Source organism: Chiloscyllium punctatum, chromosome 46 (assembly GCF_047496795.1).
Source record: "Chiloscyllium punctatum isolate Juve2018m chromosome 46, sChiPun1.3, whole genome shotgun sequence".
NCBI classification, from domain to species: Eukaryota; Metazoa; Chordata; class Chondrichthyes; order Orectolobiformes; family Hemiscylliidae; genus Chiloscyllium; species Chiloscyllium punctatum.
Window position 1 is genome coordinate 60,655,365 of NC_092784.1, and position 15,921 is coordinate 60,671,285.

General features: G+C 57.7%; 1 protein-coding gene across 2 annotated transcripts; it reads left to right on the forward strand.

Annotated features, from left to right (window-relative positions):
- The first annotated feature begins 314 nt into the window (after positions 1–314).
- On the forward strand, positions 315–13,271 carry LOC140468185 (alpha-N-acetylgalactosaminide alpha-2,6-sialyltransferase 3-like). Of its 2 annotated transcripts, none has more exons than XM_072564415.1 (5): positions 315–532; positions 4,901–5,086; positions 9,775–10,181; positions 10,261–10,368; positions 12,935–13,271. In XM_072564415.1, exons 1-5 carry the CDS (start codon positions 416–418, stop codon positions 13,122–13,124), a joined length of 1,008 nt encoding a protein of 335 aa, XP_072420516.1. In that variant the 5' UTR covers positions 315–415; the 3' UTR covers positions 13,125–13,271. The 2 variants fall into 2 exon arrangements, with proteins under 2 accessions (XP_072420516.1, XP_072420517.1); XM_072564416.1 differs by lacking the exon at positions 315–532 and adding an exon at positions 1,262–1,476.
- Positions 13,272–15,921: the final 2,650 nt, after the last annotated feature.

Below are 15,921 nucleotides of genomic sequence, written 5' to 3' on the forward strand. Positions count from 1 at the left end.
CGGGGAGATTTCCAAAATACAAGGGGCACTAAATGTGTCCTTTTGATCTCCCCCCGCCCCCAGTTCACTGTATTTTGGATTCTATCAGAGAAGCCGACTGTCATCATGAAGACTTTCCCAGCTCTGGTCCGTGGGACTGATCCAGTTCATGACAGCGGAGGCTGGGACTGTGCGTTGTAAAGTCTAACGCAGGCACAGACAGGGGGAGGATGTAGCAGAGTTTGTGCAGCTTTAACCCCCAGGCAGACAGCGCAGAGAAGCAGCTCCTTACTGTACTGACACAGCCCCCAGACCGAGGCGATCTCATGTAACTGGCCTCTCCCAGTCACGTGATTGATGGTGGGCTGGGGTGGTTGGAGGACGGGGAGAGAGACCCAGATACAGGCAGAGCTGCTGCCTGGGGCTGTCTCGATGGATGCTTGGATCAGTGAGAGAGTCTCCCTGCTCCATTCCCTCCTCCCTCCCTCCCTCTCTCTCTCTCTCCACACCCTGCAAGCCAGCTGGAGAGACCATGGTGTGTGCACAAAGGAAGGTAAATGCATTGTTTCTTTCCTCTTGATTGTGATCAGGGTGAGGCACAGGATGAGGGGAAGAGATGAACAATATCCTTTCAGTTTCAGTTACCAATTCACCATCACATCCACATTACCAGCCCTTTTGGTTTGATGCTGGTATTTGTTCAGCTATCTCTGTGTCTCCCCCCCACCCCCCGGCCCCGTGCCCCGTGCCCCAGGATACTGGTAAACACACAGGCTGCAGGAAATGGTAAGGTCTTTAATCAGAACGGGTCATATGCCTGCATGAATCGAACAAGCATTCCTTACCCAGCCCTTGGTCAGTGTTCTGCCTCTATCAGCTGTGCTCCAGTAAAGCTGGAATGTTTACTGTTCACATTCTTATCACTTTACCCCTCCCTGTCTCTGTCACCTCCCCCAGCCCTCCCTATCTCTGTCACCTCCTCCAGCCCCCTACAACCCCTCCCTATCACACCCTCCAGCCCCTACACCCCCTCCCTGTCTCTGTAACCTCCCCAGCCCCTCCCTATCTCTGTCCCCCCCTCCAGCCCCCTATACTCCCTCCCTCTCACACTCTCCAGTCCCTACACCCCCTCCCTGTCTCTGTAACCTCCTCCAGCCCCTACACCCCTCCCTATCTCTGTAACCTCCTCCAACCCCTACACCCCTCCCTATCTCTGTCACCTCCCCCAGTCCTCCCTATCTCTGTCACCTCCCCAGCCCTCCCTATCTCTGTCCTCCCTCCTGCCCCCTATACCCCCTCCCTATCACACTCTCCAGCCCCTACACCCCTTCCCTATCTCTGTCATACCCTCCAGCCCCTACACCCCCTTCCTATCCCTGTCACCTTCTCCAGCCCTACACCCCTCCCTATCTCTGTCACCTCCCCCAGCCCCTCCAATTCCTGGGAGCTTTCTTGGTTTGGGGCCTCTATCAGTGATGTTCCCTGGCTGATATTCTGGTGAGTTGGTGTCATATGTGTGTGACAGAATGTGTGGGTGCCGTGTTGGTGTGGCGCGGTGAGTCGGTGCCATGTTGGTGTGGCACAGTGAGTCAGTGCCGTGTTGGTGTGGCGCGGTGAGTCGGTGCCATGTTGGTGTGGCGAGGTGAGTCGGGGCCGTGTTGGTGTGGCACAGTGAGTCAGTGCCGTGTTGGTGTGGCGCGGTGAGTCAGTGCCGTGTTGGTGTGGCGGGGTGAGTCAGTGCCGTGTTGGTGTGGCGCGGTGAGTCTGTGCCGTGTTGGTGTGGCATGGTGAGTCAGTGCCATGTTGATGTGGTGCAGTGAGTCGGTGCCATGTTGGTGTGGCGTGGTGAGTTGGTGCCGTGTTGGCGGGGTGAGTTTGTGCTGTGTTGGTGTGGCACGGTGAGTCAGTGCTGTGTTGGCATGGCACGGTGAGTTGGTGCCGTGTTGTTGTGGCACGGTTGGTCGGTGCCGTGTTGGTGTGATGGGGTGAGTCGGTGCCGTGTTGGCGGGGTGAGTCGGTGCCGTGTTGGTGTGGTGGGGTGAGTCGGTGCTGTGTTGGTGTGGCACAGTGAGTTGGTGCTGTGTTGGTGTGGCACAGTGAGTTGGTGCTGTGTTGGTGTGGCATTGTGAGACATTGCCGTGTTGGTGTGACGGGGTGAGTCGGGGCTGTGTTAATGTCACGGGTTGAGTCAGGGCCGTGTTGGTGTGACACAGTGAGTCGGTGCTGTGTTGGTGGAACGCAGTGAGTCGGTGCTATGTTGGTGTGGCGCGGTGAATCGGTGCAGCGTTGGGGTGAGTCAGTGCCATGTTGGCGTGGTGAGTCTGGGCTGTGTTGGTGTGGCACAGTGAGTCAGTGCCGTGTTGGCATGGTGCGGTGTGTTGGGTGCGTGTTGGTGTGGCGCGTTGAGTCAGTGCCTTGTTGGTGTGGTGCGGTGAGTCGGTGCTGTGCTGTTGTAGTGCGGTGAGTCAGGGCCCTGTTGGTGTGGCGCGGTGAGCCGGTACTGTGTTGGTGTGGCGCGGTGAGCTGGTACTGTGTTGGTATGGCACGGTGAGCCAGTGCCGTGTTGTTGTGGCAAGGTGAGCCAGTACCGTGTTGTTGTGGCACGGAGAGTCGGTGCCATGTTGGTTTGGCACGGTGTGCCAGTGCCATGTTGGTGTGGCGCGGTGAGCCAGTGCTGTGTTGGTGTGGCGCGGTGAGTCAGTGCCATGTTGGTGTTGCGGGGTGGGTCGGTGCCGTGTTGGTGTGGTGCAGTATGCCAGGGCCATGTAGTGGCGCAGTGAGTCGGTGCCGTGTTGGCGTGGCGTGGTGAGTCGGTGCCGTGTTGGCGTGGCACGGTGTGTTGGGGCTGTGTAGTGGCGTGGTGAGTCAGTGCCGTGTTGTTGTGGCACGGTGAGTCAAGGCCACGTTAATGTCATGGGGTGAGTCAGGGCCGTGTTGGTGTGGCACGGTGAGATGGTGCCGTGTTGGTGTGGCTTGGTGTTGGTGTGGCGCGGTGAGTCGGTGCCGTGTTGTTGTGGCGCAGTGAGTCGGTGCCGTGTTGGTGTGGCACGGTGAGTCAGTGCCGTGTTGGCGTAGCGGGGTGAGTCGGTGCCGTGTTATTGTGGTGCGGTAAGCCGGTGTGTTGGTGTGGCACGGTGAATCAGTTCTATGTTGGTGTGGCATGGTGAGTCTGTGCCGTGTTGGTGTGGCGCGGTGAGTCGGTGTTGTGTTGGTGTGGCACGGAAAGTCAGTGCTGTGTTGATGTGGCATGGTGAGTCGGTGCTGTGTTGGTGTGGCACGATGAGTTGGTGCCGTGTTGGTGTGGCACGTGAGCCAGTGCCGTGTTGATGTGGCGCGATGAGTTGGTGCCATGTTGGTGTGGCACGGTGAGTCGGTGCCATGTTGGTTTGGCAGGGTGAGTTGGTATGGTGGGGTGAGTCGGTGCCAGGCTGGTTTGGTGTGGTGTGTTGGGGCCATGTAGTGGCTTGGTGAGTCGGTGCCATGTTGGTGTGGCGCAGTGAGTCGGTGCTGAGTTGGTGTGGTATGGTGTGTCAGAGCCCTGTTCTTGTGGCACGGTGAGTTGGTGCCGTGTTGGTGTGGTGCGGTAAGCCGGTGTGTTGATGTGGCACGTTGAGTCAGTGCTGTGTTGGTGTGGCATGGTGAATCGGTGCCGTGTTGGTGTGGCAGAGTGAGTCAGTGCCGTGTTGGTGTGGCACATAAGTCGGTGCCGTGTTGGTGTGATGCGGTGAGTCAGTGCCGTGTTGGTTTGGCGCGATGAGTCAGTGCCGTGTTGGCGTGATGAGTCTGGGCTGTGTTGGTGTGGCGGGGTGAGTCGGTGCTGTGTTGGTGTGGCATGTGAGTCAGTGCCATGTTGGTGTGGCGGGGTGAGTCGGTGCTGTGTTGGTTTGGTGCGGTGAGTCGGTGCTGAGTTGGTGTGGCATGTGAGTCAGTGCCGTGTTGGTGTGAAGGGGTGAGTCACTGCTGTGTTGGTTTGGTGCGGTGAGTTTGTGCTGTGTTGGTGTGGCATGTGAGTCAGTGCCATGTTGGTGTGGCGGGGTGAGTCAGTGTTGTGTTGGTGTGGCACGGTGACCGGTGCCGTGTTGGTGGGGCACGGTGAGTCAGTGCCGTGTTGGGGCACGGTGAGTCGGTGCCGTGTTGGTGTGGCACGGTGAGTCGGTGCAGTGTCTGTGTGGCACGGTGAGCCAGTGCTGTGTTGGTGTGGCGCAGTGAGTCAGTGCTGTGTTGGTGTGGCGCGGTGAGTTGGTGCTGTGTTGATGTGGCGCGGTGAGTCGGTGCCGTGTTGGTGTGGCGTGGTGAGTCGGTGCCGTATTGGTTTTGCACGGTGAGTCGGTGCCGTGTTGGTGTGGCACGTGAGTCAGTGCCGTGTTGGTGTGGCACGTGAGCCAGTGCCGTGTTGGTGTGGCGCGGTGAGTCGGTGCCGTATTGGTGTGGCACGTGAGTCGGTGCCGTGTTGGTGTGGCACGTGAGTCAGTGCCGTGTTGGTGTGGCACGTGAGCCAGTGCCGTGTTGGTGTGGCATGTGAGTCAGTGCCATGTTGGTGTGGCGGGGTGGGTCAGTGCTGTGTTGGTGTGGCACGGTGACCGGTGCCGTGTTGGTGTGGCGGGGTGAGTCGGTGCCGTGTTGGTGTGGCGGGGTGAGTCGGTGCCGTGTTGCTGTGGCGCGGTGAGTCGGTGCCGTGTTGGTGTGGTGCGGTGAGTCAGTGCCGTGTTGGTGTGGCGCGGTGAGTCGGGGCCGTGTTGGTGTGGCGTGGTGAGTCGGGGCCATGTTGGTGTGGCGCGGTGAGTCAGTGCTGTGTTGGTGTGGCGCGGTGAGTCAGTGCCGTGTTGGTGTGGCGCGGTGAGTCGGGGCCGTGTTGGTGTGGCGCGGTGAGCCAATGTGACAGAGTCAGTCTGACCATCATTTCTTGTCTCTTTGTGTGCAGCTCCATGTTCTGGTGGCGGTGGCTCTGATTGGAGGGTTAACCTTCATCGTTGCCGTGGTGCATTACATCCATCAGTCTCCCTATCCCATAATACTCTCTCCTTTGGGCGGGGAGTTGGGTAGCAGACAGAACCATGGAATGGATGCCAAGGTGTTGCCAGGTTATGTTAGCCTCAGAGAGCAACAGGTACGTACAGTGGGGATGCCACACACATCACAACATTTCGGTCAATTGTCCTGATTTACTCTACACATTAGAGTAATTTGCATTCCTATAGTGCCTTGCACATCCTTGCCATGTTCTCCAGCCAATTGGAAGCAATGCAGGACAGCTGAAGTGCAGATCTTTGTGGTATGAAATGCAGCAGCATATCTACACAAACAGCAAATAATCAACTAATCTATTTTGTGATGGTGATAGGGGATTAAAGTCAGGATGATATCCCTCCTCATCAAATTATTCCACGAGGCTCCTATATACACAAACAGCACTGACAACAAGGTGACCAGGCCTACCCCTCTGATACTCTCCGCTCCCTCAGCACTGACCCTCCGACAGTGCAGCACTTCCTCAGCACTGACCCTCCGACAGTGCCCCTCCCTCAGCACTGACCCTCCGACAGTGCAGCACTTCCTCAGCACTGACCCTCCGACAGTGCGGCACTTCCTCAGCACTGACCCTCCGACAGAGCGGCACTTCCTCAGCACTGACCCTCCGACAGTGTGGCGCTCCCTCAGCACTGACCCTCCGACAGTGCGGCACTTCCTCAGCACTGACCCTCCGACAGAGCGGCACTTCCTCAGTACTGACCCTCCGACAGTGCAGCACTTCCTCAGCACTGACCCTCCGACAGAGCGGCACTTCCTCAGCACTGACCCTCCGACAGTGCGGCGCTCCCTCAGCACTGAACCTCCGTATGTGCGGTGCTCCCTCAGCACTGACCCTCCGACAGTGCGGCACTTCCTCAGCACTGACCCTCCGACAGTGTGGCACTCCCTCAGCACTGACCCTCCGACAGTGCGGCGCTCCCTCAGCACTGACCCTCCGACAGTGCGGCGCTCCCTCAGCACTGACCCTGTGACAGTGCCCCCTCCCTCAGCACTGACCCTCCGACAGTGCGGCACTTCCTCAGCACTGACCCTCCGACAGTGTGGCACTCCCTCAGCACTGACCCTCCGACAGTGCGGCACTCCCTCAGCACTGACCCTCCGACAGTGCGGCGCTCCCTCAGCACTGAACCTCCGTATGTGCGGTGCTCCCTCAGCACTGACCCTCCGACAGTGCGGCACTCCCTCAGCACTGACCCTCCGACAGTGCGGCACTCCCTCAGCACTGACCCTCCGACAGTGCGGCGCTCCCTCAGCACTGACCCTCCGACAGTGCGGCGCTCCCTCAGCACTGACCCTCCGACAGTGCGGCACTCCCTCAGCACTGACCCTCCGACAGTGCGGCGCTCCCTCAGCACTGACCCTCCGACAGTGCGGCGCTCCCTCAGCACTGACCCTCCGACAGTGCGGCACTCCCTCAGCACTGACCCTCCGACAGTGCGGCGCTCCCTCAGCACTGACCCTCCGACAGTGCGGCGCTCCCTCAGCACTGACCCTCCGACAGTGCGGCGCTCCCTCAGCACTGACCCTCCGACAGTGCGGCACTCCCTCAGCACTGACCCTCTGACAGTGCGGCGCTCCCTAAGCACTGACCCTCCGACAGTGCGGCACTCCCTCAGCACTGACCCTCCTACAGTGCGGCGCTCCCTCAGCACTGACCCTCCGACAGTGCGGCACTCCCTCAGCACTGACCCTGTGACAGTGTCCACTCCCTCAGCACTGACCCTGTGACAGTGTCCACTCCCTCAGCACTGACCCTGTGACAGTGCCCCTCCGTCAGCACTGACCCTGTGACAGTGCCCCTCCCTCAGCACTGACCCTGTGACAGTGTCCACTCCCTCAGCACTGACCCTGTGACAGTGCCCCTCCGTCAGCACTGACCCTGTGACAGTGCCCCTCCGTCAGCACTGACCCTGTGACAGTGCCCCTCCCTCAGCACTGACCCTGTGACAGTGCCCCTCCCTCAGCACTGACCCTGTGACAGTGCCCCTCCCTCAGCACTGACCCTGTGACAGTGCCCCTCCCTCAGCACTGACCCTGTGACAGTGCCCCTCCCTCAGCACTGACCCTGTGACAGTGTCCACTCCCTCAGCACTGACCCTGTGACAGTGCCCCTCCGTCAGCACTGACCCTGTGACAGTGCCCCTCCGTCAGCACTGACCCTGTGACAGTGCCCACCCCTCAGCACTGACCCTGTGACAGTGCCCACCCCCTCAGTACTGACCCTGTGACAGTGCCCACCCCTCAGCACTGACCCTGTGACAGTGCCCACCCCCTGAGTGCCACATTGGGAGGGCTGCACCTCATGATGGAATAGCTGATGGAAGCTCACTGTCCACACGCTGGTAATAATTGACCCTGAGATCATGGTGAGGGAGATTGTATGTGTGTGTTTGTAAACAGGGCACGTGTGTGTGTGACTGACTCTGTGTGACTGTGTGACTGTGTGTGTGACTGTGTGAATGTGTGACTGTGAGAGAGAGAGTGTGTGACTGACTGTGTGTGTGTGACTGACTGTGTGTGTGACTGACTGTGTGTGTGTGACTGACTGTGTGTGTGACTGACTGTGTGTGTGTGACTGACTGTGTGTGTGTGACTGACAGACTGTGTGTGTGAGACTGACTGTGTGTGAGACTGACTGTATGTGTGACTGACTGTGTGTGTGACTGACTGTGTGTGTGACTGACTGTGTGTGTGTGACTGACAGACTGTGTGTATGAGACTGACAGACTGTGTATTTGTGTGTGACTGTGTGTGTGTGTGACTGTGTATGTGAGTATGTGAATGACTGTGTGTGTGTGAGACTGACTGACTGTGTGAGTGTGACAGACTGTGTGAGTGTGACAGACTGTGTGTGAGTGTGTGACAGACTGTGTAGCTGACTGTGAGTGTAGCTGACTGTGTGTGTATGTGAGAATGACTGTGTATGTGTATGTGTGACTGACTCTGTGTGTGACTGACTGTGTGTGAGTATGTGACAATGTGTGTGTGTGTGACTGACTCTGACTCTGTGCATGTGTGTGACTGACTGTGTGTTTATGTGACTGTATGTGAGTGTATTACTGACTCTCTGTGTGTGACTGACTCTGTGTGTGACTGACTCTGTGTGTGTGTGACTGACTCTGTGTGTGTGTGACTGACTCTGTGTGTGTGACTGACTCTGTGTGTGTGTGTGAGACTGTGTGTGTGCGTGTGTTTGCCTGACTGTGTGTGACTGACTCTGTGTGTGTGTGTGTGACTGACTCTGTGTGTGTGAGACTGACTGACTGTGTGTGACTGCGTGAGTGTGACAGACTGACTGTGTGTGTGAGACTGACTGTGTGTGAGTGTGTGACTGACTGGCTGTGTGTGTGTGAATGACTGTGTGTTTGAGAGAGAGTCTGACTGACTTGTGTGCGTGACTGACTGTGTGTATGTGACTGACTTTGTGTGCGTGACTGACTGTGTGTGTGAGAGAGAGTCTGACTGACTTGTGTGTGTGACTGACTGTGTGTGTGTGTGAGACTGACTCTGTGTTTGTGTGTGACTGACTCTGTGTGTGTGTGTGACTGACTCTGTGTGTGTGACTGACTTGTGAGTGAGAGTGTGTGACTGAGTGTGTGAGGGTGTGTGACTGTGTGTGTGACTGACTGACTGTGTGTAGCTGACTCTGTGTGTGTGTGCGCGCGCGACTGACTGTGTGTGCCTGACTGTGTGTGTGTGTGACTGACTGACTCTGTGTGTGACTGACTGTGTCCGTCTGACTGTGTGTGAGAGTGTGTGACTGACTGACTGTGTGTGCGCGTCTGACTGTGTGTGTGTGAGAGTGTGTGTGACTGACTGGGTGTGTGTGTGTGTGTGTGTGTGAGACTGACTGACTGTGTGTGACTGACTGTGTGTGTGTGTGTGAGTGTGTGACTGACTGACTCTCTGTGTGTGTGTGTGTGTGTGTGAGACTGACTGAGTGTGTGACTGACTGTGTGTGTGAGAGTGTGTGACTGACTGACTGTGTGTGTGTGTGTGTGTGAGAGTGTGTGACTGACTGACTGTGTGTGTGTGTGAGAGTGTGTGACTGACTGACTGTGTGTGACTGACTGTGTGTGTGTGTGTGAGTGTGTGACTGACTGACTCTGTGTGTGCGTGTGTGTGTGTGAGACTGACTGAGTGTGTGACTGACTGTGTGTGTGTGTGAGAGAGTGTGTGACTGACTGACTGTGTGTGTGTGTGAGAGTGTGTGACTGACTGACTGTGTGTGACTGACTGTGTGTGTGTGTGAGTGTGTGACTGACTGACTGTGTGTGACTGTGTGTGCCTGACTGTGTGTGTGTGTGACTGACTGACTCTGTGTGTGACTGACTGTGTCCGTCTGACTGTGTGTGAGAGTGTGTGACTGACTGACTGTGTGTGTGCGCGTCTGACTGTGTGTGTGCGAGAGTGTGTGTAACTGACTGGGTGTGTGTGTGTGTGTGTGAGACTGACTGACTGTGTGTGACTGACTGTGTGTGTGTGTGTGAGTGTGTGACTGACTGACTCTGTGTGTGCGTGTGTGTGTGTGAGACTGACTGAGTGTGTGACTGACTGTGTGTGTGTGTGAGAGAGTGTGTGACTGACTGACTGTGTGTGTGTGTGAGAGTGTGTGACTGACTGACTGTGTGTGTGTGTGAGAGTGTGTGACTGACTGACTGTGTGTGTGAGAGTGTGTGACTGACTGACTGTGTGTGACTGAGTGTGTGTGACTGACTGTGAGTGTGTGACTGACTGACTGTGTGTGTGTGTTTCTGTCCATAGCCACTGACCCTGCGTTGTGACCAGTGCAGTATTGTGTCGAGCTCTGGCCAGATGCTGGGGATGGGCCTGGGGCCTGTGATTGATCGCTCTGAGTGTGTCTGGAGGATGAACAACGCTCCGACAGAGGGATACGAGTCTGATGTGGGCAGTAAAACAACGGTGAGAGTGGTCTCCCACACCAGTGCACCCTGGCTCCTCCGGGAAGAGACCCTCAGCTCCCAGCACAACAGCACCATTTACATCCTGTGGGGGCCTTACAGGAACATGAGGCGTGATGGCAAGGGCATCGTCTATAACCTACTGCGGACTGTTCAGAGCCGTTTCCCTACGGCCAGACTCTACACCGTCACAGAGGAGCAGATGAGGTATTGTGACCTGGCTTTTAAAAAGGAGACGGGGAAGGACAGGTAAGGAGCCCAGGGAACGGGCTGGGATGGCTACACGACTGGGATTGTTGGTAATTCGGTCTGTGTTTCTCTCCCCCAGGGTGCTGTCAGGCTCCTACCTCAGTACGGGCTGGTTTACCTTCATCGTGGCGATGGAAGCGTGCCGGTCCATTCAGGTCTTTGGGATGATTAACGCCTCGTTCTGCAGGTACGGGGCAATCCCACAACAGCCAGGCAGGAAGCACACCCCACCGACCCAGCCACCACCACCCTCATGCCAACGGGGGGCAGGATAACCCCATCCCTGAACACGGCAGGTGGGGGAGAGAACCCGCACGGGATGGGGGGGAGAGTGAGAGAGAGAGAGAGACCCTGTATGGGGGGGGGGGGGGGGGGGGAGAGGGGGGGAGAGGGGGAGGGGAGAGATAGAGAGACCCCGTACAGGGATGGGGGGGAGAGAGAGAGACCCTGTACAGAGTTGGGGGGGGGGGAGGAGAGAGAGAGAGAGACAGAGAGGGAGAGACCCCGTACAGAGGGGGAAGAGAGAGAGAGACCCCGTAGAGAGGGGGGGGGAGAGAGAGAGAGAGAGAGAGAGACCCTGTACAGGGGGGAGGGGGAGAAGGGGAGGGGAGAGATAGAGAGACCCCGTACAGGGGGGGGGGGGGGAGAGAGAGACCCTGTACAGAGGGGGGAGGAAGTTTCAGGTTGCCTCATCTTAGAGTCAGAGACATCTCTTTGAGGGGCCTTATTCTCTCCCTCGTCACCCTTGTGTCCTTAATGTATGTGTAAAAACCCTTTGGATTCTCCCTAACACAATTTACCAAAGCTGTTCCATGTCCTGTATGTGCTTTCCTGACTTCCCTCTTACGTAGACTCCGACTGTGTTTGGAGTTATTCGGAAGCATTGCAGGAAGGATTAGCTGGCAATCAGAATTTGGTGAAGCCTAGGGATTATCCAGAGCCAGAAGGGATTCCCTACAGACAATCAAAGGCAGAAGGTTGTTGCTGGTTGGGTATTGGTGGTGTGATATAACTATCTAGTTGTGTTAATGTGGGGACAGTGTGTAGAATGGGCGAGAGTTTGCACACTGAACAAAGTACCATCACCACCACCATCACCACCATTACCATCACCAACACAATTACCACCACCACATCACCACCACCATCGCCATCACCACCATCACCATCATTATCACCACCATCACAATCACCATCTTCAGCACCATCACCATCACAACCATCACCACCACCACCACCATCATCACCATCACCACCACCACCATCGCCATTGCCATCACCTTCACCACCATCACCATCATCATCACCACCACCATCACCACCACCATCACCACAATCACCATCAGCATCACCACCACCATCACCATCACGACCACCACCATCACCACCATCACCATCAACAACATCACCACTGCCTTCACGATCACCACCACTACCACCATCATCACCATCACCACCATCACCACCATCATCACCATCACCATCACCACCACCATCACCACCAGGAAGGTCAGGCAAATATCAGTGAGTATTATTGCCATTCTTGCTGTCAGGTTACAGGATTCCCAATGTCAGTGTAACCCCATGGGGAGGTTCCCCAGTTACACGGTCAGTCTAACCCCACGGGGGGGGGGGGGATCCCCCAGTTACACAGTCAGTCTAACCCCATGGGGTGGGGGGGGGGGGGATCCCCCAGTTACACGGTCAGTCTAACCCCATGGGGGGGGGGATCCCCCAGTTACACGGTCAGTCTAACCCCATGGGGGGGGGGATCCCCCAGTTACACAGTCAGTCTAACCCCATGGGGGGATCCCCCAGTTATACAGTCAGTCTAACCCCATGGTGGGGGGATCCCCCAGTTACACAGTCAGTCTAACCCCATGGGGGGGATCCCCCAGTTACACAGTCAGTCTAACCCCATGGGGGGGGGGGGGATCCCCCAGTTACACGATCAGTCTAACTCCGTGGGGAGAATGGCCATTTCACTGGGAGGACAGAGACCCCGATTCTGGGGGAAAACATCACTAACAAGGAAATTGCATTTCATTCACATCTTTGAAATGGTCATCCCGACTCAAAGTATATTCCAGTCCGTTCCTGTTCGTGTGGATTGGGTAAAGTGATGGGATGGTAATGTCACTGGTTTACTCATCCAGGGGCCCAGGGGACAAGAAATCTGAAATAACTAATTCATCGCTGGGATGGTGACCATGGCAACTGTTATGAATTGTCAGAGAGCCCCATCTTGTTCCGTAATGTCCTTTTGGGAATGGACCCTTCCGTCCTTACCTGGGTGAGGCCTACATGGGACTGCAGCGATGTGGCTGAGGTGTGACCACCTTTTGACATGTCCTCACAAATGTCACTATCCAAGGGGCATTTATGGATGGCCAGCAAATTCTGTTCTTAACAACAGCTCCCACCTCCCACAAAAACAATCCCGAGGAATGTTGGCAGGTCCTTGTGCAGTGTGAAGGTAACACACACTGTTGGTTAAACTGGCAGCAGCAGCAGCTCATCCGATTACTGTGATGTTAAAGGGGGAGGGTTCCCCATCTCCTTCTATCGAAAGTACCATGTGATTGTTTTGATCTCTCTGAGGAGACAGATTCACGGTTTATCCAGAAACACAGCACCTCAGGCAGGGCTGCTATCTCCCTGCACTGCATTGGAGTGGCACCAGAGTGTTGGAGGAATTGTTGGTGTCTCTAACCTTCTTGAAGAGAATCAAGTGGTGTCTTTTCCGTTGGCAGTGCTGCCGGGCACCGGAAAGTGCCGTATCATTACTACGAGCCAAGCGGCCAGGACGAATGTGCCGAGTATTACCTCCACGAGAATGCACAGTACGGAGGGCACCGGTTCATTACTGAGAAAGGAGTCTTCGCAAACTGGGCCAAGCAGAAGAAGATCAAATTCTTCAACCCCACTTGGCAGATCTCCTGATACACCTCAAACTGTCTCTCCGTCAACAGAGGGGACTGCAGCTTCCCACTTCAACCCCGATCAACAGCCCCGAGACAATTGGACAATGACATATTGATTAAGTCTCTGTGCTTCCACATGTTCTCAATAAAGGGCCGTATTACCCTGTATCTGGAGCAATTCTTACTGTTCCCTCTCCCCCTGTGCTTTCAGACAGAGTGAAGCTGCTGTGTTTAATGGAGATAGACAGGCAGGAGGCTGGGGGGACACAGCAAGGCAGGCAGCATCAGGAGGTGGAGGAATCTTGAACGAGGGTTACACCTGAAACATCGCCCTCTCCACCTCCAGATGCTGCCTGCCTTGCTGTGTACCCTCAGCCTCCTGCCTGTCCCTCCTGATGCTGCCTGCCTTGTTGTGTTCCCCCTGCCTCCTGCCTGTCCCTCCTGATGCTGCCTGCCTTGCTGTGTTCCCCCAGCCTCCTGCCTGTCCCTCCAGATGCTGCCTGCCTTGCTGTGTTCCCCCAGCCTCCTGCCTGTCCCTCCTGATGCTGCCTGCCTTGCTGTGTTCTCCCAGCCTCCTGCCTGTCTCTCCTGATGCTGCCTGCCTTGCTGTGTTCCCCCAGCCTCCTGCCTGTCCCTCCCGATACTGCCTGCCTTGCTGTATTCCCCCAGCCTCCTGCCAGTCCCTCCCGATACTGCCTGCCTTGCTGTGTCCTCCCAGCCTCCTGCCAGTCCCTCCCGATACTGCCTGCCTTGCTGTGTCCTCCCAGCCTCCTGCCTGTCCCTCCTGATGCTGCCTGCCTTGCTGTGTTCCCCCAGCCTCCTGCCTGTCCCTCCCGATGCTGCCTGCCTTGCTGTGTCTCCCCCAGCCTCCTGTTGTCCCTCCCGATACTGCCTGCCTTGCTGTGTTCTCCCAGCCTCCTGCCTGTCCCACCTGATGCTGCCTGCCTTGCTGTGTTCTCCCAGCCTCCTGCCTGTCCCTCCTGATGCTGCCTGCCTTGCTGTGTTCCCCCAGCTTCCTGCCTGTCCCTCCCGATGCTGCTTGCCTTGTTGTGTCCCCCCAGCCTCCTGCCTGTCCCTCCTGATGCTGCCTGCCTTGCTGTGTTCTCCCAGCCTCCTGCCTGTCCCACCTGATGCTGCCTGCCTTGCTGTGTTCTCCCAGCCTCCTGCCTGTCCCTCCTGATGCTGCCTGCCTTGCTGTGTTCTCCCAGCCTCCTGCCTGTCCCTCCTGATGCTGCCTGCCTTGTTGTGTCCCCCCAGCCTCCTGCCTGTCCCTCCTAATGCTGCCTGCCTTGCTGTGTTCTCCCAGCCTCCTGCCTGTCTCTCCTGATGCTGCCTGCCTTGCTGTGTTCCCCCAGCCTCCTGCCTGTCCCTCCCGATGCTGCCTGCCTTACTGTGTTCCCCCAGCCTCCTGCCTGTCCCTCCCGATGCTGCCTGCCTTGCTGTGTTCTCCCAGCCTCCTGCCTGTCCCTCCCGATGCTGCCTGCCTTGCTGTGTTCTCCCAGCCTCCTGCCTGTCCCTCCTGATGCTGCCTGCCTTGCTGTGATCCCCCAGCCTCCTGCCTGTCCCTCCTGATGCTGCCTGCCTTGCTGTGTTCTCCCAGCTCCCTGCCCGTCCCTCCTGATGCTGCCTGCCTTGCTGTGTTCCCCCAGCCTCCTGCCTGTCCCTCCCGATGCTGCCTGCCTTGCTGTGTTCTCCCAGCCTCCTGCCTGTCCTTCCCGATGCTGCCTGCCTTGCTGTGTTCCCCCAGCCTCCTGCCTGTCCTTCCCGATGCTGCCTGCCTTGCTGTGTCTCCCCCAGCCTCCTGCCTGTCCCTCCCGATGCTGCCTGCCTTGCTGTGTTCCCCCAGCCTCCTGCCTGTCCCTCCCGATGCTGCCTGCCTTGCTGTGTCTCCCCCAGCCTCCTGCCTGTCCATCCTGATGCTGCCTGCCTTGCTGTGTCTCCCCCAGCCTCCTGCCTGTCCATCCCGATGCTGCCTGCCTTGCTGTGTCTCCCCCAGCCTCCTGCCTGTCCATCCCGATGCTGCCTGCTTTGCTGTGTCTCCCCCAGCCTCCTGCCTGTCCCTCCCGATGCTGCCTGCCTTGCTGTGTCTCCCCCAGCCTCCTGCCTGTCCCTCCCGATACTGCCTGCCTTGCTGTGTCTCCCCCAGCCTCCTGCCTGTCCTTCCTGATGCTGCCTGCCTTGCTGTGTCTCCCCCAGTCTCCTGCCTGTCCCTCCCGATGCTGCCTGCCTTGCTGTGTTCCCCCAGCCTCCTGCCTGTCCCTCCTGATTGCTGCCTGCCTTGCTGTGTCTCCCCCAGTCTCCTGCCTGTCCCTCCCGATGCTGCCTGCCTTGCTGTGTTCCCCCAGCCCACTGCCTGTCCCTCCCGATGCTGCCTGCCTTGTTGTGTCCCCCCAGCCTCCTGCCTGTCCCTCCCGATGCTGCCTGCCTTGCTGTGTTCCCCCAGCCTCCTGCCTGTCCCTCCCGATGCTGCCTGCCTTGCTGTGTTCTCCCAGCCTCCTGCCTGTCCCTCCCGATGCTGCCTGCCTTGCTGTGTTCCCCCAGCCTCCTGCCTGTCCCTCCTGATGCTGCCTGCCTTGCTGTGTTCCCCCAGCCTCCTGCCTGTCCCTCCCGATGCTGCCTGCCTTGCTGTGTTCCCCCAGCCTCCTGCCTGTCCCTCCTGATGCTGCCTGCCTTGCTGTGTCCCCCCAGCCTCCTGCCTGTCCCTCCCGATGCTGCCTGCCTTGCTGTGTTCCCCCAGCCCACTGCCTGTCCCTCCCGATGCTGCCTGCCTTGCTGTGTTCCCCCAGCCTCCTGCCTGTCCCTCCCGATGCTGCCTG

Excerpts from the sequence above, each read along its gene's own strand:
- LOC140468185 (XM_072564415.1), top strand. The coding sequence starts at position 416 with ATGCTTGGATCAGTGAGAGAGTCTCCCTGCTCCATTCCCTCCTCCCTC. Across the intron at positions 533-4,900 it reads TGGTGTGTGCACAAAGGAAG|CTCCATGTTCTGGTGGCGGT; the intron begins GTAAATGCATTG and ends CTTTGTGTGCAG. Across the intron at positions 5,087-9,774 it reads TTAGCCTCAGAGAGCAACAG|CCACTGACCCTGCGTTGTGA; the intron begins GTACGTACAGTG and ends TTCTGTCCATAG.